This window comes from Emys orbicularis, chromosome 17 (assembly GCF_028017835.1).
Source record: "Emys orbicularis isolate rEmyOrb1 chromosome 17, rEmyOrb1.hap1, whole genome shotgun sequence".
Lineage (NCBI taxonomy): Eukaryota > Metazoa > Chordata > Testudines > Emydidae > Emys > Emys orbicularis.
Window position 1 is genome coordinate 8,591,455 of NC_088699.1, and position 20,918 is coordinate 8,612,372.

General features: G+C 42.1%; 1 protein-coding gene across 1 annotated transcript; it reads right to left on the bottom strand.

Annotated features, from left to right (window-relative positions):
• Window positions 1–793: 793 nt before the first annotated feature.
• On the bottom strand, window positions 794–15,027 carry DDX52 (DExD-box helicase 52). Its single transcript, XM_065418167.1, has 15 exons — window positions 14,895–15,027; window positions 14,162–14,426; window positions 11,876–12,015; window positions 10,670–10,855; window positions 10,144–10,287; window positions 9,326–9,437; window positions 8,505–8,577; window positions 8,123–8,326; window positions 7,633–7,723; window positions 6,229–6,351; window positions 5,818–5,968; window positions 5,307–5,382; window positions 4,308–4,379; window positions 3,079–3,171; window positions 794–2,020 (listed from the first exon to the last, which is right to left on the bottom strand). The coding sequence occupies exons 1-15, from the start codon at window positions 14,979–14,981 to the stop codon at window positions 1,936–1,938; spliced, it is 1,902 nt and encodes a 633-aa protein (XP_065274239.1). The 5' UTR covers window positions 14,982–15,027; the 3' UTR covers window positions 794–1,935.
• Between the last annotated feature and the right edge of the window lie 5,891 nt (window positions 15,028–20,918).

Consider the following 20,918-nt stretch of genomic DNA (forward strand, 5'->3'; position numbering starts at 1 on the left):
CTCTCCATGAGATCAGCAAGAAGCCTGCTCACACATATTAGGAAGCATGAAAATTCCAGACTGTTCCTATTTGCCATCTTCCAGGTATAAAGACCATAAAAAATCATGGCATAAACATCACTAGATTAACATAATAGTACATACTATGGGATACCCAGCTGCTTAAGTTGCTCAGTGGTCTAGTGCTGGTTGTACTTCTTAGACTTTTAGAAACCACATATTCATATCTAACTCAGGCCTCTTTCCTGCTACAGTAGCTAAACTCAGTTTCATGCAGTTCACTCTCTTTTGCAAATAAATCCTTAAAAAAAAAAAAATGCTGGCTGCAATGCATGGACATTAATGATCCCATGCCAGTGACTAGGAATTTTACCCAGGACCATGAGCTAAAAGTTTTCCTCCTGTTACTCCTATCCTCTAGCATGCACCACAGCAATTGGTTCACTGACAGTTACAATTTAGTAATGTTATTATGGGGAAGTGGTGGTAACCCTTCTATTTCAGATTGCCAAATACTTCCCATTATAATTTTTACCTCCAACTGGCATCTGTTGGTATTTTTTTGAGAGTTCTAAGGACCTCTATGACTTTTAGTAGGGACTTGAAATTATTGAACTGGGGAAATCTTTTAGATGATAGGTGCATGTATGAATTCAGACAGATTAGATTTCAGAACAAGACACCAATTTCTACATCATTCCTATTAAATGTATTGTTTTACAGGCATCCTACAATAGACGTGTGAAAAGTAATGCAATCTGACCCTAACTTGGAAATAAGCAGGAATCTGAAGTGACTGTTGATCAGTTTTTATTTTGTCTTACTTTACAAAACGTGTATCTTAGAAAATGGCTACAGACTTCAACAGAACAATCAGCAGTAGCCTACAGTAGATCATTTATGCATGGCTGGGATCCATTTACAAAATGGATTAACGGTGACAAAGCCTCGAGGAGGTGGAACTCTTAGTGCGAGTGTATTGCAGCAGAGCTATCCAATAACACGGACAGTCACATGTGAAAGAATTATCCTTGTGAAGAAGCAGCCACTACTGCACTATTAGAACTACATGGTAAGGAAACAGTGTATGAACAGAGTGGGTTTAACAAGTGAAGAGGGAGCAGAATGAAGGGGGGGGGGGAGGGTGTTCCTTTTCTTATGTAACAAATCAAAGGAACGTCTGCATAGTTGTTCTGCAAAGGATATATGAACAGACTGAAGAATCTTTGTCTTAGAACTCTCCTGAAGATCCCGTTTATTCTATTTTGATGTTTAAGATTACCCCTACAATAAAGCTTCAATGGTGTTTTTACAATTGTTTGATATGCTTCTACTGCTGCGAGTGATGCCACACATCTATTTCAAATTAATTTATATGGCCAAAAAAAAAGGGTAAATATAGTTGTAAGACTGGGTCTTTAAAGTCTATCCTGTACACAAAATGAACAGAAGCAATGTGCTTAAGGAAATCTTCAACAGCTATCCTTACCCAGCACAACAATAAAGCTTATGTGCTCTGATCTTACATATCTGACCCCCTTAGCCATAACTTTAGAAAATATTCGAAGGGTGGTTTTATACCTCAATATAGAATAAACTGTGTTCTCAAGAAACGATAATGAACCACATAATACTTGTAACCCAAGCAGACGCTATTTGTGAGTGATTGCTCAGATGCTTGGCGTATTTCATTACAGGAGCATGCTCTTGCACTTCTATAAGAAGTACGCTGATGACTTCCTCCACCACTGTTCCATTAAGAATTTTGTGTAACACTAAATATATATAAAAAAGGGAATAAATGTTGGCAGTGAGTGATCACAGTCTCTTTCCCCAATCCTTTGCTGCCATCCTACATTTTCCATGTCTAAGATTCAGATAGGTGGTAGTTTCAAACTCAGTTTGTCATGTGGCAGGATCATTCATACAATGTAGTCAACTTTCTGGACCAGTCTGTAATTGAGAGTCTTTTTTTGCTTCCTTGGGTTTCTTTTCCTTAATACTTTTCTGGATAATTTTCCTAAGAGAAAGAACAACAAATTAGAGATTAATGCATCTAAGCGTATTTATGTTTGAAAGATGAACCACGTATCCGAACCAGTCATTAGCCTCCCATTACAGATGTCTTTTTGCCTACTTACATTGCAGACTTTAACATTCAGTGCACTTAATATAAAACAAGCATCTAACAGCAACAATCTTCAGATGTATTTATCTCTAATGCAGTACTGGGCCTTTGTGACCAAAGATAGTCAACTGTGCCAGATCCCCATGTACACAAACAAGGACTCAAATTAGACCAATAAACCAGTTTTCACATGGTCCTAAAATAGGGGATGAGTTTATACCATCATTTAAACATTCATCATTTGTAGTAACCCAGTGTACCATCCAGCAACCTTCTTTTGCCTCTTCAAATGAGCAATAGTTTCTCTTCATCTTATGTCACACTGAGACGTGTCTCTCTGCCAGTCAAGCCTAAGCCCTTGGAAATCTGTTCCACTGGCCCAGAGAGAGAGAGATTCTAGGCCTTCTTGACTGCAGAGGTTAAACCACCGTGAACTGTGACTACAGGTTTGTTATTTAATATTTCATATTTTTAAAAAACTTCCAGGAAGGGGAGTGGATTGGCTCTGGTGATTGACAGTTGTCTGGAGAGCTGTACTTCAAGGTCATAGGTTCAAATTCAACCCAGCTTCATAATGAGCTGAATTGCTACCATCCAATAGTTGTTTGGTGGCACGAAGAGTCACCACCATAAATTGGCATCCTTACTAGCAGTCTCAGCAGAGAGGTCAAGGACTGAATTGGCTACCGAGATTGGACCAGCGGTGAGCCATCCAGTTCAGGTATGAAGCACACTGACAGGGCAACATGGGGAAGCTTGCACTGCTGGTGCCATTGCTGAACCTACGTTGTGGATAATGTATCTAGAGCTGTCAACCGAGCTATCCATGTAAACAGCAAATTCACATACAATTTTCTCTTTTTTTAAAAATCTGAAGTTCACTCTCTCCCTGTAGGTAAATAAAAACAGATTATCCCTCAGGCCCTTTAGAAAGAAACTATGGTACATACTTTTTTTTCGTGGCTTTTTCTAATAAGTACTGAGGAGTGGTACGAATGTGCTCCCTTTCCAATGGTTTCTTAATCAGCTTCTTCTTTTGTTTGCTGAATATGGCATTTAAGAAAATAAGATTAAGGCTCTGTTAAAGGCAAGCGCAACATCTGAAATAAACATACTAGGTACTTACAATACCTGCAGATCCTCCAAAAAATAATTCCCAACAACTAATGCAAATTTTGTACAGCTGGTTTATTCCAAGGATTTAACAATTCAGCCAGCTCTCTCTTTTGGAGTTTCCCCTTCTTTATCCTTGTCCCAGAGTGGCTGCCTTCCTTTGGACAATTAAGCCCATCTTTATTTTAAATAGGTTTTAAAAATATTATGCATTGCTGAAAAACATGTGGAAGATGGTATATATAAACAGATTTCTAGCTTTGTGTGAAAGTGGTCAGACCTATATGAAAAAAAGATACAAGTAGTGTTTTTTTTAAATAAAACACACTGAAAATTTCAGCAAACGTCCAGAAACAATCTTAGCAGCTGGGCAGTGTTAGAGGCTGGCAGTCCTCTAGGATTTTATGCTCATCATGCTCTGATCCTGCAATGAGCGCCACCTATGCAAAACTCACAGCAGGACCGGGGATGCTAGCAGCAGATTCTTAGAAGCCTGAGGCTTCAAAGGGGATAATTGTTTTTATAGAATTTAAGGCGAGTGCTTTCTTAAAAAAGCACTCTGGTAACAGCTATTTTTATTGCTAAAAGTGCAGCTATAGATTTGCCCATGTAAACATGTAAAATAATCAGAAGGAAGAAAAACTAGAATCATATTCCCTTACAGCAAAACATTCCTTGTTTTGTTTCTAACTGTCCAATGTAATCATTCAGACTAAAAATGAAAATATCTGTATTTGGTTTGTTAAGTTCAAACTACTAAAGAAGTTAATTTTTGGAAGTCTCATCCTGCTTTTATCCACACAACACGTAATTTAATTATGTTTACTAATGTGTTTTGCTCACATCTGTTCAATGCACCTGGTGCTACAAACAAGAGGCCAACATCAAACTTCACCCCCCCCCATTTTAACTACCCGTCATAAAAATGTCAAATATTAATTCTGACAATACGTATGAAGAAAAGTTGAAAGCACCTGCACAGAGAGAGCAATATCTAACAGATTGCTTGCAACTCTCCTAATCTCAAATGTCACACAAATCACAAGGAGAACTAAAGCAACCTTACCTTTGCAGTTTGTGGAAGGTTTTTATATAGTCTGGCACAGGACAGCCAGCCTGCTGGATAACATTGGCTACACTGGAAGAGAGAAGGGGGGAAATATCAAATGAAGTTCTGAATTCCTGAGTAGATATATAGTTATTTAATGCAGAACAGCTATTTCTAGGAAGCAGTTAGGTTACTTCTCATCTGCAATGAAAAAAAATGAGCCAGGGAAGTTTGAAGCAGAAAGAGAAAATAGTAATCAAATGATATGGATGAAAACAAACACTCAAGTTCACTGGCTTGTAATGAACTGAAACTAAAATTCCATTAGTATAGTAACTATGGTAGGTAAATGACTGGAGTAATGAGAAGCCAAAAAGGAAAGTTTTGCCAAAGACTTAATTCACAAGCATCAGTAGGCTAAGGGATGAGACTAGGACTGTAGGTTCAAAACCACTGCAGAATGCAGAAGCTTTTTGAAAAAACTAATCAGCAGTTTTGTTTGATAGTGCAAGGAAGAGACTTGGGAGGACCAAAAAAATAGCACCCACAGCTATGTAGCAGACCAGGTCAATTGCATTGGCCTTACTGCTATTAAAAAGTCACACGTTCACCAATTCCACTAATGTGCCCTAATATTTCACTGTATGCTTATAAACCGTGCTGTTAATATATCAGTCCCTTGTATTACCATTATTGGGTTTGAGTGCAGCAAGTGAGAGGACACTGAATTCGCTATCAGTGCATTCACAAAACGCGTCAAGGTTAAGCTTCCCACACTAAAGGGTAATTTGGTGACAGATCACCTTGCAGGTCCAAATATGGAGAGCTGACACTGAAACTTCACACATAAGTAGTTTTATATACTTTGGGGTGGGTACAAAAGTATGAAAATGTTATGCTGGGGTGAGGACTTTAATACCAAACACACAACCATTTGGTAATTGTTTGTCCTGAGAAAGAATCCCGCAACGTGGGAGTGAAACTTAAGGAGCATCACTGTCACATTTCCCAATTTACCTTCGTAATAAAGGTTTATCATCTTCAGTAAAAAAAGTAACTGCTTTTCCTGTGTGTCCTGCTCTTCCAGTACGACCTGTCAAAGACCAATAAAGTTAAGAGTTTTTACTTTAATACTTTCCAGCAGCTTAATGAAGAAGTAATTCTTCCTCCCTATCACCAAGTGCAGTTTGCCAATATATGACTTAGTAGTTTTCACTTAGCGATGTAGTTCGTAGTGAGTAAGAGTAATAAGTTGCAACTACGAAGGATATAAAAACACTTTACAAAAAAGAATTAAGGATCATAAAACCTCTGGGAGGTAGGCGAGAAACCCAGTTTTACAGATGGACGAACGGAGGCATGAAGTAGGTTAAATGATGTGGCAAAGTCAGTGTCAGAGTTGGGGTAATCCAGGAGGCTTGATGCCAAGATTTCTACTCTAAACACCAGACAACACTCTCCATTCAAAAGCTAACACAGACAGAGAACGAGTCCACACATCCTGCTTTGTCAAAGAACACTTACTCACCTATCCTGTGGATGTATTCCACGGCACTGGTTGGGAAGTCATAGTTAATGACCATATTCACTCCTTTGAAGTCAATCCCTCGTGCTAGCAAGGCTGTGCAGATGAGCACCCAAATCTTCCCAGCTCTGAAACTGTGTACTACATTATCTCTCTGGTGAAACACAAATTGTGCAAGTGACCGACTAATTAGCAGCTTGAGAACAGAAGAGGTATCGATATCTGCCAACATTATACTCAACAGTAAGTCCAATTCCCACCCTCCCTCCAAACAGAAGACTCCACAGTCATGACACAAGACCACTTGTCCCACTTAACTACCGCAGATAGATGTTCTAGTTTTTACACGACAGCATGTACAATCTGCTTTCTGAACAGTTTCTGTCCAAGACAACGATATTTACGGACTCCTACCTGTTGCTGTGTTTTGTCTGCATGGATGACATCCACATTGATCCCTTCATAAATGAGCTCATGGAAGAGCTCTTTAGCCCTTTCAATGGACTGCACAAAAACAAGGACAGGAGGAGTGAATCCCTGCAAGAGAACAAGCTTGTGTAAGGTTTCTGCTTACAAGTCCTTTTCCCATCTCAGTTCAACGTCAGTACTGTGCCGCCATGGATTTAATCAGCCTGCATAGTTTACATTTCAGACAGTGATTTTTGACTGACAAAACTCTCCTGAGGCCTGGATTAAGCAGATTCTGACTTAGATGAATTACACCTGGGCTTTGGGATGAGGACTAAATTTGCCTCATAGAAAGCAACTGTTTTTCAATCTAGAACAGAGGTGAGCAAACTACGGCCCGCGGGCCACATCCTGGCCCAGGAGGCTAGCCCCCGGCCCCTCCCCTGCTGTTCCCCCTCTCCCGCAGCCTCAGCTCACTGCGCCGCCAGCACAAGGTTCTGGGTGGCGGGCTGTGAGCTCCTGGGGCAGTGCAGCTGCAGAGCCCGGCCCAACCCGGTGCTCTGTGCTGCGCGGTGCGTGGCTGGTTTCAGTCGGGCGGCGTGGCTGCCTGTCCTGGTGCAGCCACGCTGCCAGCCCCCAGTGCTCCAGGCAGCGCGGTATGGGGGCAGGGAGCGGGGTGGGGTTGGATAGAGGGCAGGGGAGTTCAGGGGGGGTGGTTAGGGGGCAGGGGTGTGGATAGGGGTCGGGGTGGTGAGAGGGCGGGGAACAGGGGGATTGAATGCGGGCAGGGGTTCTGGGGGAGCAATCAGGAAGGAGAAATGGGGTTGGATGTGGCAGCGGGGGGCAGTCAGGGGCAGGGGTTCCAGGGGCAGTCAGGGGACAGGGAGCTGGGGGGTGGATGGGGCAGGGGTCCTGTGGGGGGCAGTCAGAAAGGAGAGGGAGGGTTGGATGGGGCGACGGGGGGCAGTTAGGGGACAGAGAGAAGGGGGGGCTGGATGGGGCAGGGGTCCCAGGGGGGCTGTCAGAGGGTGAGAAGCAGGGGGGGGTTGGATAAGGGGCAGGGGCCAGGCCACGCGTGGCTGTTTGGGGAGGCACAGCCTCCCCTAACTGGCTCTCCATACAATTTCAGAAACCCGATGCAGCCCTCAGGCCAAAAAGTTTGCCCGCCCCGATCTAGAAGAAAGAATTGAGCAGCTACATGACTACAAAACAACAACGAAAATACATTTTCAAGTAAAATTTAGTTTACAATGAACTGTAGAAATTTTGTCTCTATTTTACTTGAGTGTGGGTTAAAAACCTGAGTCCAAAATATACACTCGCTCTTTTTCCAATGCAGCACATGGTGCACCGCAGCTGAGTTAGTAAGTTAATAAGCAAGGAGGAAGGTGCTCTGTCACCCATAACTACCTTTTTAACTAGGTCTCTCATTGCCAGTAGTTTTCCTGTTTCTGAGCCAACAAACAAGAGCTCTTGATCGACTGTCTCCGCTGCAGAGTTTCTGAAACAAAAATCAAATCACATAGAAATAAGTCATTGTTAGTGTCTTACAGGTATAAGACGTTTACTACTGAAAAAAGAAATACTTCACATCTTGCAGTAATTTCTCCAATACACCCTCCTCCGCAAGGTAATCCTCCCTCCTCTCAGCAATTAAATACTCAAAGCAGAACAGTACCTTCCCCGTTGCACAAAAAGGACCCATACATGCATAATACTGCCCCGCAGATCTGATCGTTGAGATGGCTGAAACTGTGGCAGCAGGTGAACAGCTGAGGAATATACAACCAAATGGAGAGGAGATGCAAGTAGTTCTCTGCCTACGTAGGGGCCAACAGCTGGCTGAACGAGACAGGAGATCCCACAAGAAAGAAGACCGAGTCAATACCTGCACACTTACCTTGCTCCAACAGACACCAAAATGACATTGTCCAGGTTGAGTTTGCACCATTGCTCTACATCGAATGCAAAAGTTGCGCTGAACAAGGCTCTTTTGACAACATGGGACGTGCATGCCAGGAAGATGGAGGCTAACTGGTCTCTGAACCCCGACTTCCCATCTTCAAATAGTTTGTCTGACTCATCAACCACCAACCATTCAACTCTAGGAAAAACAAGATTTTTTGTTCAATAGTAGCAGCTTATACGGGAGAAAAATACAAGTCCTGAAAGGACATCATAGGTTTAAATTTTGTGCATGCATAGATCTAGCACTTGTTCAGAGATTCTGACAGGAAGAAAGTCACTAGCAAAAACAAACTTAAAAAAAACCCTCTTCATACCTTGTCAAGTCTATGACTGGCGGATCTTGTTTCAGCAAATAAATGAGTCTGTTTGGAGTAGTCACTAGTATATCTATAGAAAAAGCAAAACAATGTTAAAGCGAAGCAGGAGGGGAAAAAAGCATGTTGAAATAGATACGCAGCATGGTCTGAGCACAGACCTTGGACCCAAGAGCACTAATCCCTGACCTGACACTGATTTGCTGAGAGGCCTTGGGCAAGTCACTTCACCTCCCTGTGTTTCTGATTACCACATCTGTAAAAATGGAGCTGTTCATTTTTATTCATTTACTTTAAACATAAGGGTGTTGTGAGGATTTGTTAATATCCAGAGTTTATATAAAAGGTAAGTCTTGTTAAGTAGATATAGTTCACAACGTGCGGTGGATAAGATTCTGATGGCAGAGCCCAATGATTCTGCATTAATAAGCCACCACAAAGCACTGAAGTGGTTGCCACTCTCTGCTTTCCATAACCAAACTCAGCTACATGCCTGTATTCCAACAATGAATGAATGAATGACACAGCACAGTTAGTTATCAGAGTGCTTGTTTTCTCCTCACCACCCCTAGGTGCTTTTCCAGTATTCAAGTGGCATTTGTTTTGTACAGCAGAGGTAGCTCTCCCCTTTTTAATTTCTGGAGCTATTTCTCCTCCACCTCTTTTAACGTCTTGATTCCAAGGATATTGTATTCACAGAAGCAAGTGACTACAGGACTTGGATGGCACTTACTGACCTGTTTAAATCATACATCACTTAAAACTTGTGTTCTAGGTTTCAAAGGCTTCAGAGAATCCCTATGCATCATTAGAATGATTACCAAATTTCTGAGATGATTTGGGCCCAAACTTCTTGGTTGCTTCAGTTGCTTTATGGATCATATGTATTCTGAATCCAGTCCCTTCAGACAGCTTTACTAGCTCTCGGTGGGTCTGAAATATACAACAATACATAGTGGGGTAGCTTTTGGAACAACAACAAAGACATACAAACCTACACAGAGTGCAATACATACACGGCTTCAAATCCACTCAGATTTCAGATTGTCTCGGGGGGAAAAAACCAACAACTTTTAAATTGAAGTATTTTTGACATCACAAAACTCAGGCTTCCAACCTGAATTATTCACTTGCACAAAATTGTCCCCACAGGTCTGCATGCCACAGTTTGATTATTACTGGCTGCTCTCACTAAATATACAAAACTACCATTGACATAAAATGGAACCCCACAAACAAAGAAGAAATTGATTACTTGAGTTAAGATTAAGACTCAAAAGGACGTTTTTGCCCCAAATACAGAAAATAAGGTAGCACTAACGTCTCCTGTGCTTATCTGCTGAAGCATAACTGTTAAAAGTTGTAATGGAATTTTAAAACAAGATCCAGGAGTCTTGAGTCCCAGTCTCCTGTTCTAACCATGTCTTTACATTTCATAATACCCCAAAGCATAGTAGGCATAGAAGACAGACATTTCTTTAAACATTCTTTCATATACACTTGAATTTTATCAGATAAAGTCTGAGGGTAGAAAGAAAAACAGGTCCACCAAACTTCTGTTTTTCTGAACCAGAATAATGGGAGTACTTACAAATACAGTGCATAATTATTTTATGACAACTTAATAAAAAATCGCTACCTGACTAGCAAGTTCTCGGGTAGGCGATATGATCAGAGCTCTAAATCCTTTATTCATAGGTTGTTTCAGATGTGTTAAAATAGGAATGCTAAAAGCCAAAGTCTTTCCTGATCCAGTGGGAGCTGAAGCCAGAAGTTCCCGACCCTATGAATATAAAACAGGAAAAAGCTGAACATTTACATTTAGTGTTTTTTATTAAATGCAAAAAGCTGCATTAACAAAAAAAAGTAAAAAAAATCAGGAAATGCAGAAGTTAAGCTTCTCACACTGTGTTACCTCAACCATATTGCACCTACTGCAAGTTGAGGTTATATTTAAACTGCCTTCCTAGCAATAGAAAATACTGACTTTGAGGAAGTTAAGATATAGATGTTTCCACTAGTTATACCATCACAAGATTTGAGTATGAACTACAGTACTATGTTTACTCTATTTTAAAATAACATTTTTTATGTCCCCAATGGGAAAACTCTGTCCGAGTCATACCATCTCATTGTATATCAAAGTGTAAGACAAGGAGACTTACATGAAGCATGACTGGAATGGCTTGCATCTGAATTGGCGTAGGGACTTGGAAGCCAGCAGCTTGAATATTCTGCATTATTTTAGGTTGGATTTTATATTCTGCTTGAAGCTGCTCAAATGTGGCAATTGGTTCAGGGAGATCTGTTCCTTGGATACTAATCTTGTGTTTATTTCTGAAATGGTTTATCTAGAAGGCAAAAATGTAAAAATTACGCAACATGTCAGAAAATAATAGCAGCCACTTTGTTCTTCAATAATACAATTTCAGATATGAGGCTTAAGCAATTTAACACCTTTACGAAGGTAGTATTTTACAGATGTGAAAATGTGACTTGAACAAGTTCACACAGGGAGAGCTGATGTCAGAACTGAAAGTAGGACCCAAGTCTCCTGATTCCCATTCCTGTTCTCTTAACAGCCACACCAGGTTGCCTCCTCAAAAAGCCCCATAAATGCTCTAAATAGTTTTCAAACTTAATGTGTTTAAAACCATTTCCTAGAAGAAAATTACAGAACAGTCACAACCTTTACAGCTTTATTGTCAGCATTTAAGTTTCTCCATTAACAGCTGCTATACTACAGATAAAGACACTAATCCTGCAAAGATTTATTCGTGTGCTTAAATTTACACATAGGAATACAGTAGAACTGACCAGTCAACCACACACCTCATATGGAACAGGAAGTACACAATCAGGTAGCAGCAGACACACACACACACAAAAAGATAAATACAATACTGTGTTAAACGTAAACTACTAAAAAATAAAGAGAACGCAGCATTTTTCTTCTGCATAGTAACATTTCAAAGCTGTATTAAGTCAATGTTCAGTTGTAAACTTTTGAAAGAACAACCATAACGTTTTGTTCAGAGTTAGGAACATTTCAGAGTTACGAACAACCTCCATTCCCGAGGTGTTCATAACTCTGAGGTTCTACTGTAGTCCACTATTTACGTGCATTAACTTGAGCACTTCAACAAGTCTTTGTATGGAATCATACCTAGAGTTAAGTGACCCTAGATTAAGTTCCTTTTTGTGACACTAGTAAGTTATGCACATCTGGATCAATTTTCCAATTCTTTTGTCACACTATACTGACTTCATCACAAAAGACAACACAGCAAATGACTGAAGCTTCCAGATGACATGCTCATACAAGTGAGCACATAACTATTTTTAGCTACATTTAAATAAGCAAGCCTCACCTTTTGCTGTCTGAGTTGTTCCAGTTTCTCTGCAGTGGGTTTCTTTTCCCCCTTTTCTCTTGTATCTTTAATCTTTGTTTCCAAAGAGGACATCCACAATATCCCATCATGTTCCATGTCAGAACGGACTGAAACAGGTTCTAAAAGTTTCAATGAATGTGCATTATTAAAAAAAAAAAAAAGTCAAAGAATAACGTAGTAAGAGGAATTGACATTAGGAGCTTGATTTTAAGACCAATGAAGTCAATGGTAATGTTCCCACTGACTCCAATGGTTGCAGAATCAGCCTTAGTTCTGCATTCTGGCAAGTTTATTTCATTAGCCCTGAACTCAGCCAGCCAAAAAATCTCTCCAGTCACTTCTGGCCAAGAACATAGCTGGTAACTTCCACAGATTTTTATCATAAAATAATTTACAGACCAATTAATTTGCATTTGTATCAGCATCTATTATTCATTTATTTACACCCCAAAAGTGCTAGGTACTTTAAGGGCACGTAAATAATAAAGATGCTTGCCCCCACCCCTACCACCAAAAGTTTGTAATCTAAAAAAGAAAAAAGCACCAGAAAGTTACGGAAAAGTGATACAAGAAGAGCTGAACTCTAGAAGAATAATTTATTCAATAAATAATGCTTTAACTTACATTATTTTACTACAATTATTCCATGCCATATTTGTTAAATAAATGAATTGACAATTTGTTTTCAATATTCAATCATGCTAGATACAAGAGATCAAAAGAGCAGTGGTGGTGATATTATGCAATTTCATGACTTACACCAGGAGACCTTTGCCCATATACTGGTATTCCTATACTGTTAAAATGCTCCTAGCATAGATGCAATTATTTACTGGCAAAGCTGAGGTTTGTACCAACATAGTAAAACTGCCCCCACAATGCAAACAAGTTATACTGGTAAAAGTGCAGTACTGCCATATAACTGTGTCTATCCTAGGGGCGTCTGCTGGCACAGCTATACCAGTCAGGGCTCTCACCTCTTCACACCCGACAGACGTAGCTATAGTAGCAACAGTCTATCACATGACCTGGTTTTACTGTTTTATCATTAAGTAAAATAGCATATAAAGACGTGTTCTTTTTTCCATGGAGTTATTACTTCTCCTACCTATAGACTCCAATATGGTTTGCATCCAGATATAATCATAATTGCAGTCTAGAAGACCTAACTGAAAAGCACCCTACACCTCCAACCTAACTACTAAACTAAACAGAGAAGAATACTGCTCAGTCGCAACCATGAGCATAGCCCCCTGGCCGAATTCAGATAAGACATCATGGCCTTGTGTACAGTATAGTTAAAGCAGGACAACATCCCTAGAGGCAGTTGTCTGAGGTTTTGTCTTCACTACCCGCCGATCCGGCGGGTAGCAATCGGTTTTTCGGGGATCGACTTACCGCGTCTAGTGAAGACGCGGTAAAATCGATCCCTGATCGCTCTGCCGTCGACTCCGGAAATCCACCTCGGCAGGAGGCGGCAGCGGAGTCGGCGGCAGCGGTCGACTTTCCCGCGTCCTCACCGCTAGGTAAGCCGACCTAAAATACGCAACTTCAGCTACGGTATTCACGTAGCTGAAGTTGCGTATCTTAGGTCGGACCCCCGCTGCAGTGTAGACCTAGCCTTAGTACAAGTGTGCTCATACTGGCATAACTTAGTCCCGTACAGAGAAGGGAATAAGCTAAACCCATATAAGGCACCTTTATTCCAGCATAATTGCATCCACTCCCAAAAGCAACATAGTTATACTGGAATAAAATTGTTGGAGATCAGGCTTTGAGAGACTTCAGCAGTTATCTAATTTAGATGGAAGAATTCTGCAGCATCCTGGCACCTCTTTCTCTTTTCTTTTTGTAAAAACAGAGTGGGACTATCTGGACAGTGTTATCAGAGTTCAGTATTACTAAAATACAAAGACATCAGTGAGCAACTTATTTTTAAATTAATCTTAGTGAGAAATTTAACTCAGAATGCAAGGAATTAAGAAAACTGTTGTTTTAAAAACAACAAACCTTAGGAAAATTACTCTTTGCATAGCAGATATTTAAAACAATGACAATAATCAAGTACTAGTCTTTTAGAGCTTGTATTCCTTCACAAGAGTTTCATGGCATTTGTTATAACCCAATTTATTAGTGTTAGAAATTTCTTTTGCTTGGTAATTCCTACACTTGTTCATACAAGTCAGATTTGTTAGTGAAGTCCAGTTTCTGTTATGTAAGCAATTGAAGCACATTCTCTTGTACAGAAGAGAAGAATCTCACTACCTTGGGTCTTTCTCTTCCTTTTCTTCCCTTCAAAGTTCCCTGTGTCTTGTTTTCTCTTCCTTGCAGTGCCTGCATTAAGCCTCTCTTCAGAGTCATCTGCTTTCTCATCCATGTGCGATTCAAGTCGCTGTATTTTAGCTTTGGATTTCTTGGAGCCATTTGTTCCCAGGCCATTTTCAGAAATACTTGGAAGCTTTGTATCTTTGCTTCCAAAAAAGTCAAGACTCTCTGGAGAGTCAAATTCAGTGTCTCTCACTTTTACCACCTGAAATTTAAAGAAAGAAAGAACTCAACCGATTGAATGAACTGTTCCAATATCAATGAAAAGTGCTTTGCACTGACTAGTCTAACAAACACCAAAGCGGGCCAGAACCAGGAACCGAGGAAGGGATCCTGAGGGCAAATCATCCAGCAAGGGCGGGGGGCCAGAACCAGAATCTGGGCGGGGGAACCATGAGGGTCAGAGACAGAAGCGGGCAGGCATCAGGACCAGCCACCGAGCAATACCAGGGGCCAGGACTGGGCATCCAGCTAGAGACCCGGCCCCGGAGATCGGGCCGAGACTCAGGGCCAGAACCAGGGACCGGGAGATCGACCAAGGAGCCAGAACCAGCCCATCACGCCAGAGCCGGGGCAGGGGGGCAGAACCACGGGACCCGGCCCCGGGGTGGGCGGAAGCAGGCGCCGGCTCGCAGCGGGGACGGGGCGGCCCCGGCCCCGGCCCGGGCGGTACCTTGAAGCGCCGGGCGTCCTGGCTGAAGCGCTTCAGATCGAACCTGGCGCCAGCTCCCAGCTTCCGGAAGAGCCCGTAGGCATCCATCTTTGCCCGGCATGCACCGCGGCGGCGAGGCGCTTCCCAACATGCTCTGCGCGACGCATGGGCCCGAACGCGGCGCTACCCGGCATGCTCTGCGGCTGAGGGCTGCCCGTTGCTCCGCGAAGGTGGGTCTGGGAGGAGAAAATCGTCACGTCCGGCTAGATCAAGGCCAGAAGGTCCCTTTCCCCCAGGGCACATGTCAGCTACGGGTCCCTCGCAGCCCCGTCCGCGTGGCTTTGCCCGGCTGCTCCCAGGGTGATGTGGTGATGTCATGGCAACACACTGCAGTGTGACGTGAGGCTGTCACAGCATCACATGATCCCAGTGCAATGTAACGGCATCATAGCAACACGCAGCATGGCAGCGTTGCGTCACGGTGACACGTAACCACATTACAACGTCACGGGATGGTGTAATACCCCTACATGATGTAATGCTGTCCTTTATTTATTTAGCGTTTGCATATTCGCCGAGCCATAGTGTCTTGAGTGGCCAAGTGGAGCTCTCGGGGCGCACCACTGACTTTGGGTGGCGGGCACACCTGGACAATGTGTATCATTGTTAACTTTGATCTGTGCTGCAGCTACAGCTTGGACTGTGTTGTCCTGGAGATTGTATCGAAATGGTGTGTAATGGTGCCCTTGCAATACAAGATAGTGCATCATGATTCCCAGTCATTATATCAAGTCAAAATGACATCACATCACTTTGCTGCTATCAGCGTGCAGTACTCCTGTTTCAAAATGTAACCCGTGTGCCTTAAAAATATTACATCAGGACATAACTGTTTCCCTATGAACTTTTTGAGATGAGATGTTATTGCACAACTTGAAAAATGCACTTGTCCACTAATTGGTGAAAAGAGGGACCTGGTAAGTAAAGTGCTACAACAAGGTGTGCGGCAAGAGAATTTAACCATATGGCCTTAAACCAAATTGCATCCAAAAAAAAAATGTCAAAAGGTTATATCACAGTGTAACAGTAAGTGATACTGTTGTTCCAAAACATCACCATATTGCAACAAAACGTTATTTTGACAACAGAGCTGTCTTAACAGGATGCTGTTGTAACAAGATGTCATTATACTGTGCCAAATTATTGTATAAAAATGTCTTCATTGCGGCAGTATGATATTGTTGCATTAAAATGACACCATCTTGAATCAAACGATGTTCTGCTGAAACATTAAATCACATCAGATCAAATTGTCATGTAGGTGGGATGGTGATACCTGTAAAAGCCTCCATGAATGAAATTAATTCCCCCAAACTACAGTAACTCTGACTTTCACTATATGGTATCTTTTGCATCTGGAGTCTCTTTAACTGACAGATAATCTTCATGAAGTTTCATTATTTAAAAAAACAGTAGTAATCACTAAGCCTCTTTTAAAAACGTCACTTCAAGTCATTAGGGGGACTCATGCATACTTGATTCCCAATGACCTATTGCCATATATAAATATTAGTACCACATGGTGGCACTATGGGTGCCTGTGAAACAGGATTGCATCCTTCTATACTGCTGCTTCTAGGTTTTGGCCCAGCAAATGCTTACATTCTATTATTCCTTCCTTCAGGAAAACGCTCTCATAGATTAGGACATGCCCAGTCGAGATCTAATAGATGGATCTTTTATTAAAATGATTGCAAACAAACAAAAAACAACCAAACCAAACCCAAAATTTGGAACTAACAAGATGTTTGCTGATCATCACTCTTCACTCTGCTTGTATGTTATATTCCTTCCTCCTTAACCCTATGTTTGTCTTGTCTAGACTGCAAGTTCTTCAGGGCAGAGAATGTCTCTTATTTTATGTTTGGACAGGGTCTACTACATTGGCGCCCTGATCTCAGTTGGGATCCTTATGCAGTACTGTAATTCTACTATTAGTACTAACAATGATTATATATGTTTTATTATCAATTATTCATTTAGGCTAAATAATATACATCAGATAATTAAGTTTCTTTCTGCCCAGGTATGCATATTTTTTCTCTGGGAAGCAATGCCTTAAATGTACATCGCAGTATTTAATTTATGATGTGATTCTTGGAGCTGTTGTTTGCAGACCAGTGAGCTAGCCAGATGTTATGCTGGGATCCTACTCTTGAGGCTTGTGAGTGTAAAAGAAGCTTTTTGCATCCTTCTTCTCCACAACCCCTGGTGCCCCTTCAAAGCAGAGGGCAGGATCCAGGCCTGTACCCAATCTCTTGGCATGTTTGCAAACTGAACATATGTGTCACAGCATCAAAAGGTGGAAGAGCAATACTGTACAAACAATTTGAGAAAACAATGAGTTTAGCTCCTGATGCTATTTTCTCCATCATACACATTTTTAGTCACTTATGTCAGATTATTAAACAAATCCGAAATACCAAATGCAGCATCCAAGTCATAAAACTGTTCAACATCTTTATGGGGGCTCACTTCAGCATTTTGTTCTTTTGTATATCCCTGATGGCAAGTTAATTACACTACTGTTTCACCTAATTTTAAAGGAGCACCTCATTTAAATAGAAGGACAAAAGCGCCTGTAACAACTTTTTGTTCACACATGTCAGCATCTTCCTGATTTACAGTATAATTAGCTGGTTGCAAAGAACTGATAGGCCAACCCCTCTCCTATCAATCACTTTACAAGGAAGTTTGGATCATCAGCTCTACTGGGAAGAAACACTCTGCATTATAGGGTATGTTGACAGTTTGAGCTAAGCGGTTGATTCCCAACTCAAGAAGACATATTTGCACTAGCTCGCATGGAGCTAGTGTGCAAAAATTAGAATGTAACTGCAGCAGCATGAGCTGTGGGAGAGGCTACCTGCCCAGAGTATGTATCTATCTGAGACCCTAGGCACATACTTGGGGTGGCTAGCCCATCCCACCTCTCATGCTGCTGCAGCTACACTAGGTCTAATGCACTAGTTTGATGAGAGTTATCGTGAGTATATCACTTTGAGTTGGGAATCACACTCTCAACTCCAACTGTAGATGTAGACTTAGAAATGTAAAACTGAGTTATAAAGTTTCAGATACTTTCCCACAGGGTGGACTGAGAATTTATTACTATGTTGCCTTGTTTGTGTTGTCTGTGTCATCTCTCCTAGCATCTCATCTATTGGCCTGATCCAAAACCCATTGAAGTCATTGAAAGATTCCAAAGTGATTACAAAGGGATTTGGATCAGTCCTCTATTTAAGGGTCATCCTATAGACATTTCCTTTTGAGTTTAGGCCCTAGTACAGCAAAGTGCTTAAACACGTATTAACGTTAAGTGACTCTGAAGTTAAAGTTAAGCACGTGCTTATGTACATTGCTTAATGCTTACTACTGTAAGTACAGCTATATTGGATCCAGTCTCATACATATCATCTGGTACCATGCTTAAACAAGAAAATGTTAGAGGCCAGTACAGAGTACAAATAGGCCATTTGAAGCAGAGCTGTTCAGGCCCATCCAAGTACTTTGCATAGATAAAGATCAACATTTAATTTAATTCATGCATTTATTCATTATAACAAACTTCAGAATCTTAACATTAAAGTTACATCTGCTAAAACTTTACAGCAGATCAAACGATACAGTTTTTGTCCTAGTGTTCTTGATGGTAAAACAAACAACATTCCAATTAAGCAACATTTTAATATCAACATCACCAAAGTTATTTTCTGCAATAAAATTCTCACGGGCCAATTGTTTATATTGCCAACATCTGAGAAATCTAGGCAATACAGGCAACTGGAATATTTAAGTTACTTTTCTTCTGTAATGTTCACTGTTTTAATTACAAGCTTTGAGATGAAAAATTACATCAATTCAATCCTCCCTACAGTCCATATCTGTCTGATTTATGGCACCCTTTCTCCACCAACCTTTTGACTTTCCAGCATGCAAGTGGAAGTATTTGTGCCCTCCCAGGGACTTCATACAATGTACAAAACAATTTTGCTTGTGGTCTTCATTTGTATTGCAGCACTGATTCATTTTTTTCCACAGTAAACAAAGACAGTTCAGAAGAGAGAAACTCCGAACAATATCATTAGGGTCATTAACCAGAGTTCACTTGCCTGATCTTCATTAAGATGTAATGACTAATGGCTGGTTGGGAGGGTATGGGGAAGAATGCTGAAGAATTTGTGTAACAAAGAACTATAAATCATCTCAAATACACTACAAACATCCATCACTTACCCAAGAGATCCTGTCAGTGGAGTCAAGAGTGAGGAAATGGGAAATGATCTCTTCATCAATTGGTTTGCAGGCCCTTTTGTAACACAAACAAGTAGTGCTAAATACTAATGTGGGAGCATTGTGTAGTGGTTATAGCAGTAGCCTGGTAGTCAGGAGTTTTGGAATCTATACCTAGTTGAAACTCTGCAACTGTCTTAGTGTGTGACCATGGGCAAATCACTTAGCCACTCCATGCCTCCGTTTCCCTTATATGTATCGAATTTACTTATCTCAGAGGACTCTTTAGAGGCTTTTCATTAGTGTATTTTAGTGCTTTGAGATCCTCAAATGCACAGGTTTCAGAGTAGCAGCCGTGTTAGTCTGTATCCGTGTTAGTCTGTATCAAATGCACAGTATTTTATAAGTGCAAAGTATTTTAATTGTATATATCATACAAATACTGATTGTCTCGGAAGGTAATGGCATTAAAATACTGCCTGCAAAAATATTTCCTGAGATTGTGTTAGGCAGTATTGCCCAAAGCCTTCCTTACTCAGGGATTAATTTTACATTGGTAGTGCACACAAAACTCCCATTGAAGTCAATGGAAGTTTGGTCACAGTGAGTGGGACAGTAGGATTTGGCCCAATAAGATCAGAAAATATTTATGAATTAAAAAAAACGAGACAAGTCTAGTATAAGTTTATCACATCCCTGTACAAGCACTGAGATCCAGGAAGTGAAACTGACCAAGCTAGTTCCATAGTTCCTTGTCTAAGTTGAATGAAGTGCAAAGAGCGAACCAACCTACAAGTGGTAAAACCCAAATTTAGATTTGTGAAATGTATTCAGCTTTCGCACCTTAAGAGCAATTATTGCACTGGAAACAAGGGATAATTAAATCTCATGCTTCAGAACATAAACTGATCACTTGTGGGCAGGGCCGGATTAACTCTCCTGTGGGCCCGGGGCTCTTAGATTTTGTGGGGCCCCCGTATACAAGTCTTTTTCCTAATTTAAAACAAAATGATCACAATGATGGCATCGAGGCTATTAACGCTATACTAAACTTGCCTTTTAATTAACATGAAGCCATTCTGTGGTTACATTTCAGTCTTAAAACATGTAGAATATAGTTAAATTAATTCAAAATAGCCTACTTCTTACCTTAGAACAGCTGTTATATTAGTTTCTTTCTGGGAGGGATGTTGGGTGCAGGAGGGGGCTCCGGGCTGGGACAGTGTTGGGGTGCAGGAGAGGGTGAGGGGTGCGGGCTGTGGGAGGGAGTTTGGTGCAGGAGGGGATTCTGACCTGGGGCCAGGGCCGGCTCCAGGCACCAGGCAACCAAGCTGGTGCTTGGGGCGGCACCTGGAGGGGGGCGGCGCGGCGCTCTGGCCGCCGGGGGGAGAGCCGAGCCCCCGCCGGGGCTCGCCGCCCTCTCGCCGCCCTGCCCCCGGCGCTCTGGCCGCCAGGGGGAGAGCCGAGCCCCCAACGGGGCTCGCCGCCCTGCCCCCGGCGCTCTGGCCGCCGGGGGGGAGAGCCGAGCCCCCGCCGGGGCTCGCCGCCCTCTCGCCGCCCTGCCCCCGGCGCTCTGGCCGCCGGGGGGAGAGCCGAGCCCCCAACGGGGCTCGCCGCCCTGCCCCCAGCGCTCTGGCCGCCGGGGGGGAGAGCCGAGCCCCCAACGGGGCTCCCCGCCCTCTCGCCGCCCTGCCCCCGGCGCTCTGGCCGCCGGGGGGGAGAGCCGAGCCCCCAACGGGGCTCCCCGCCCTC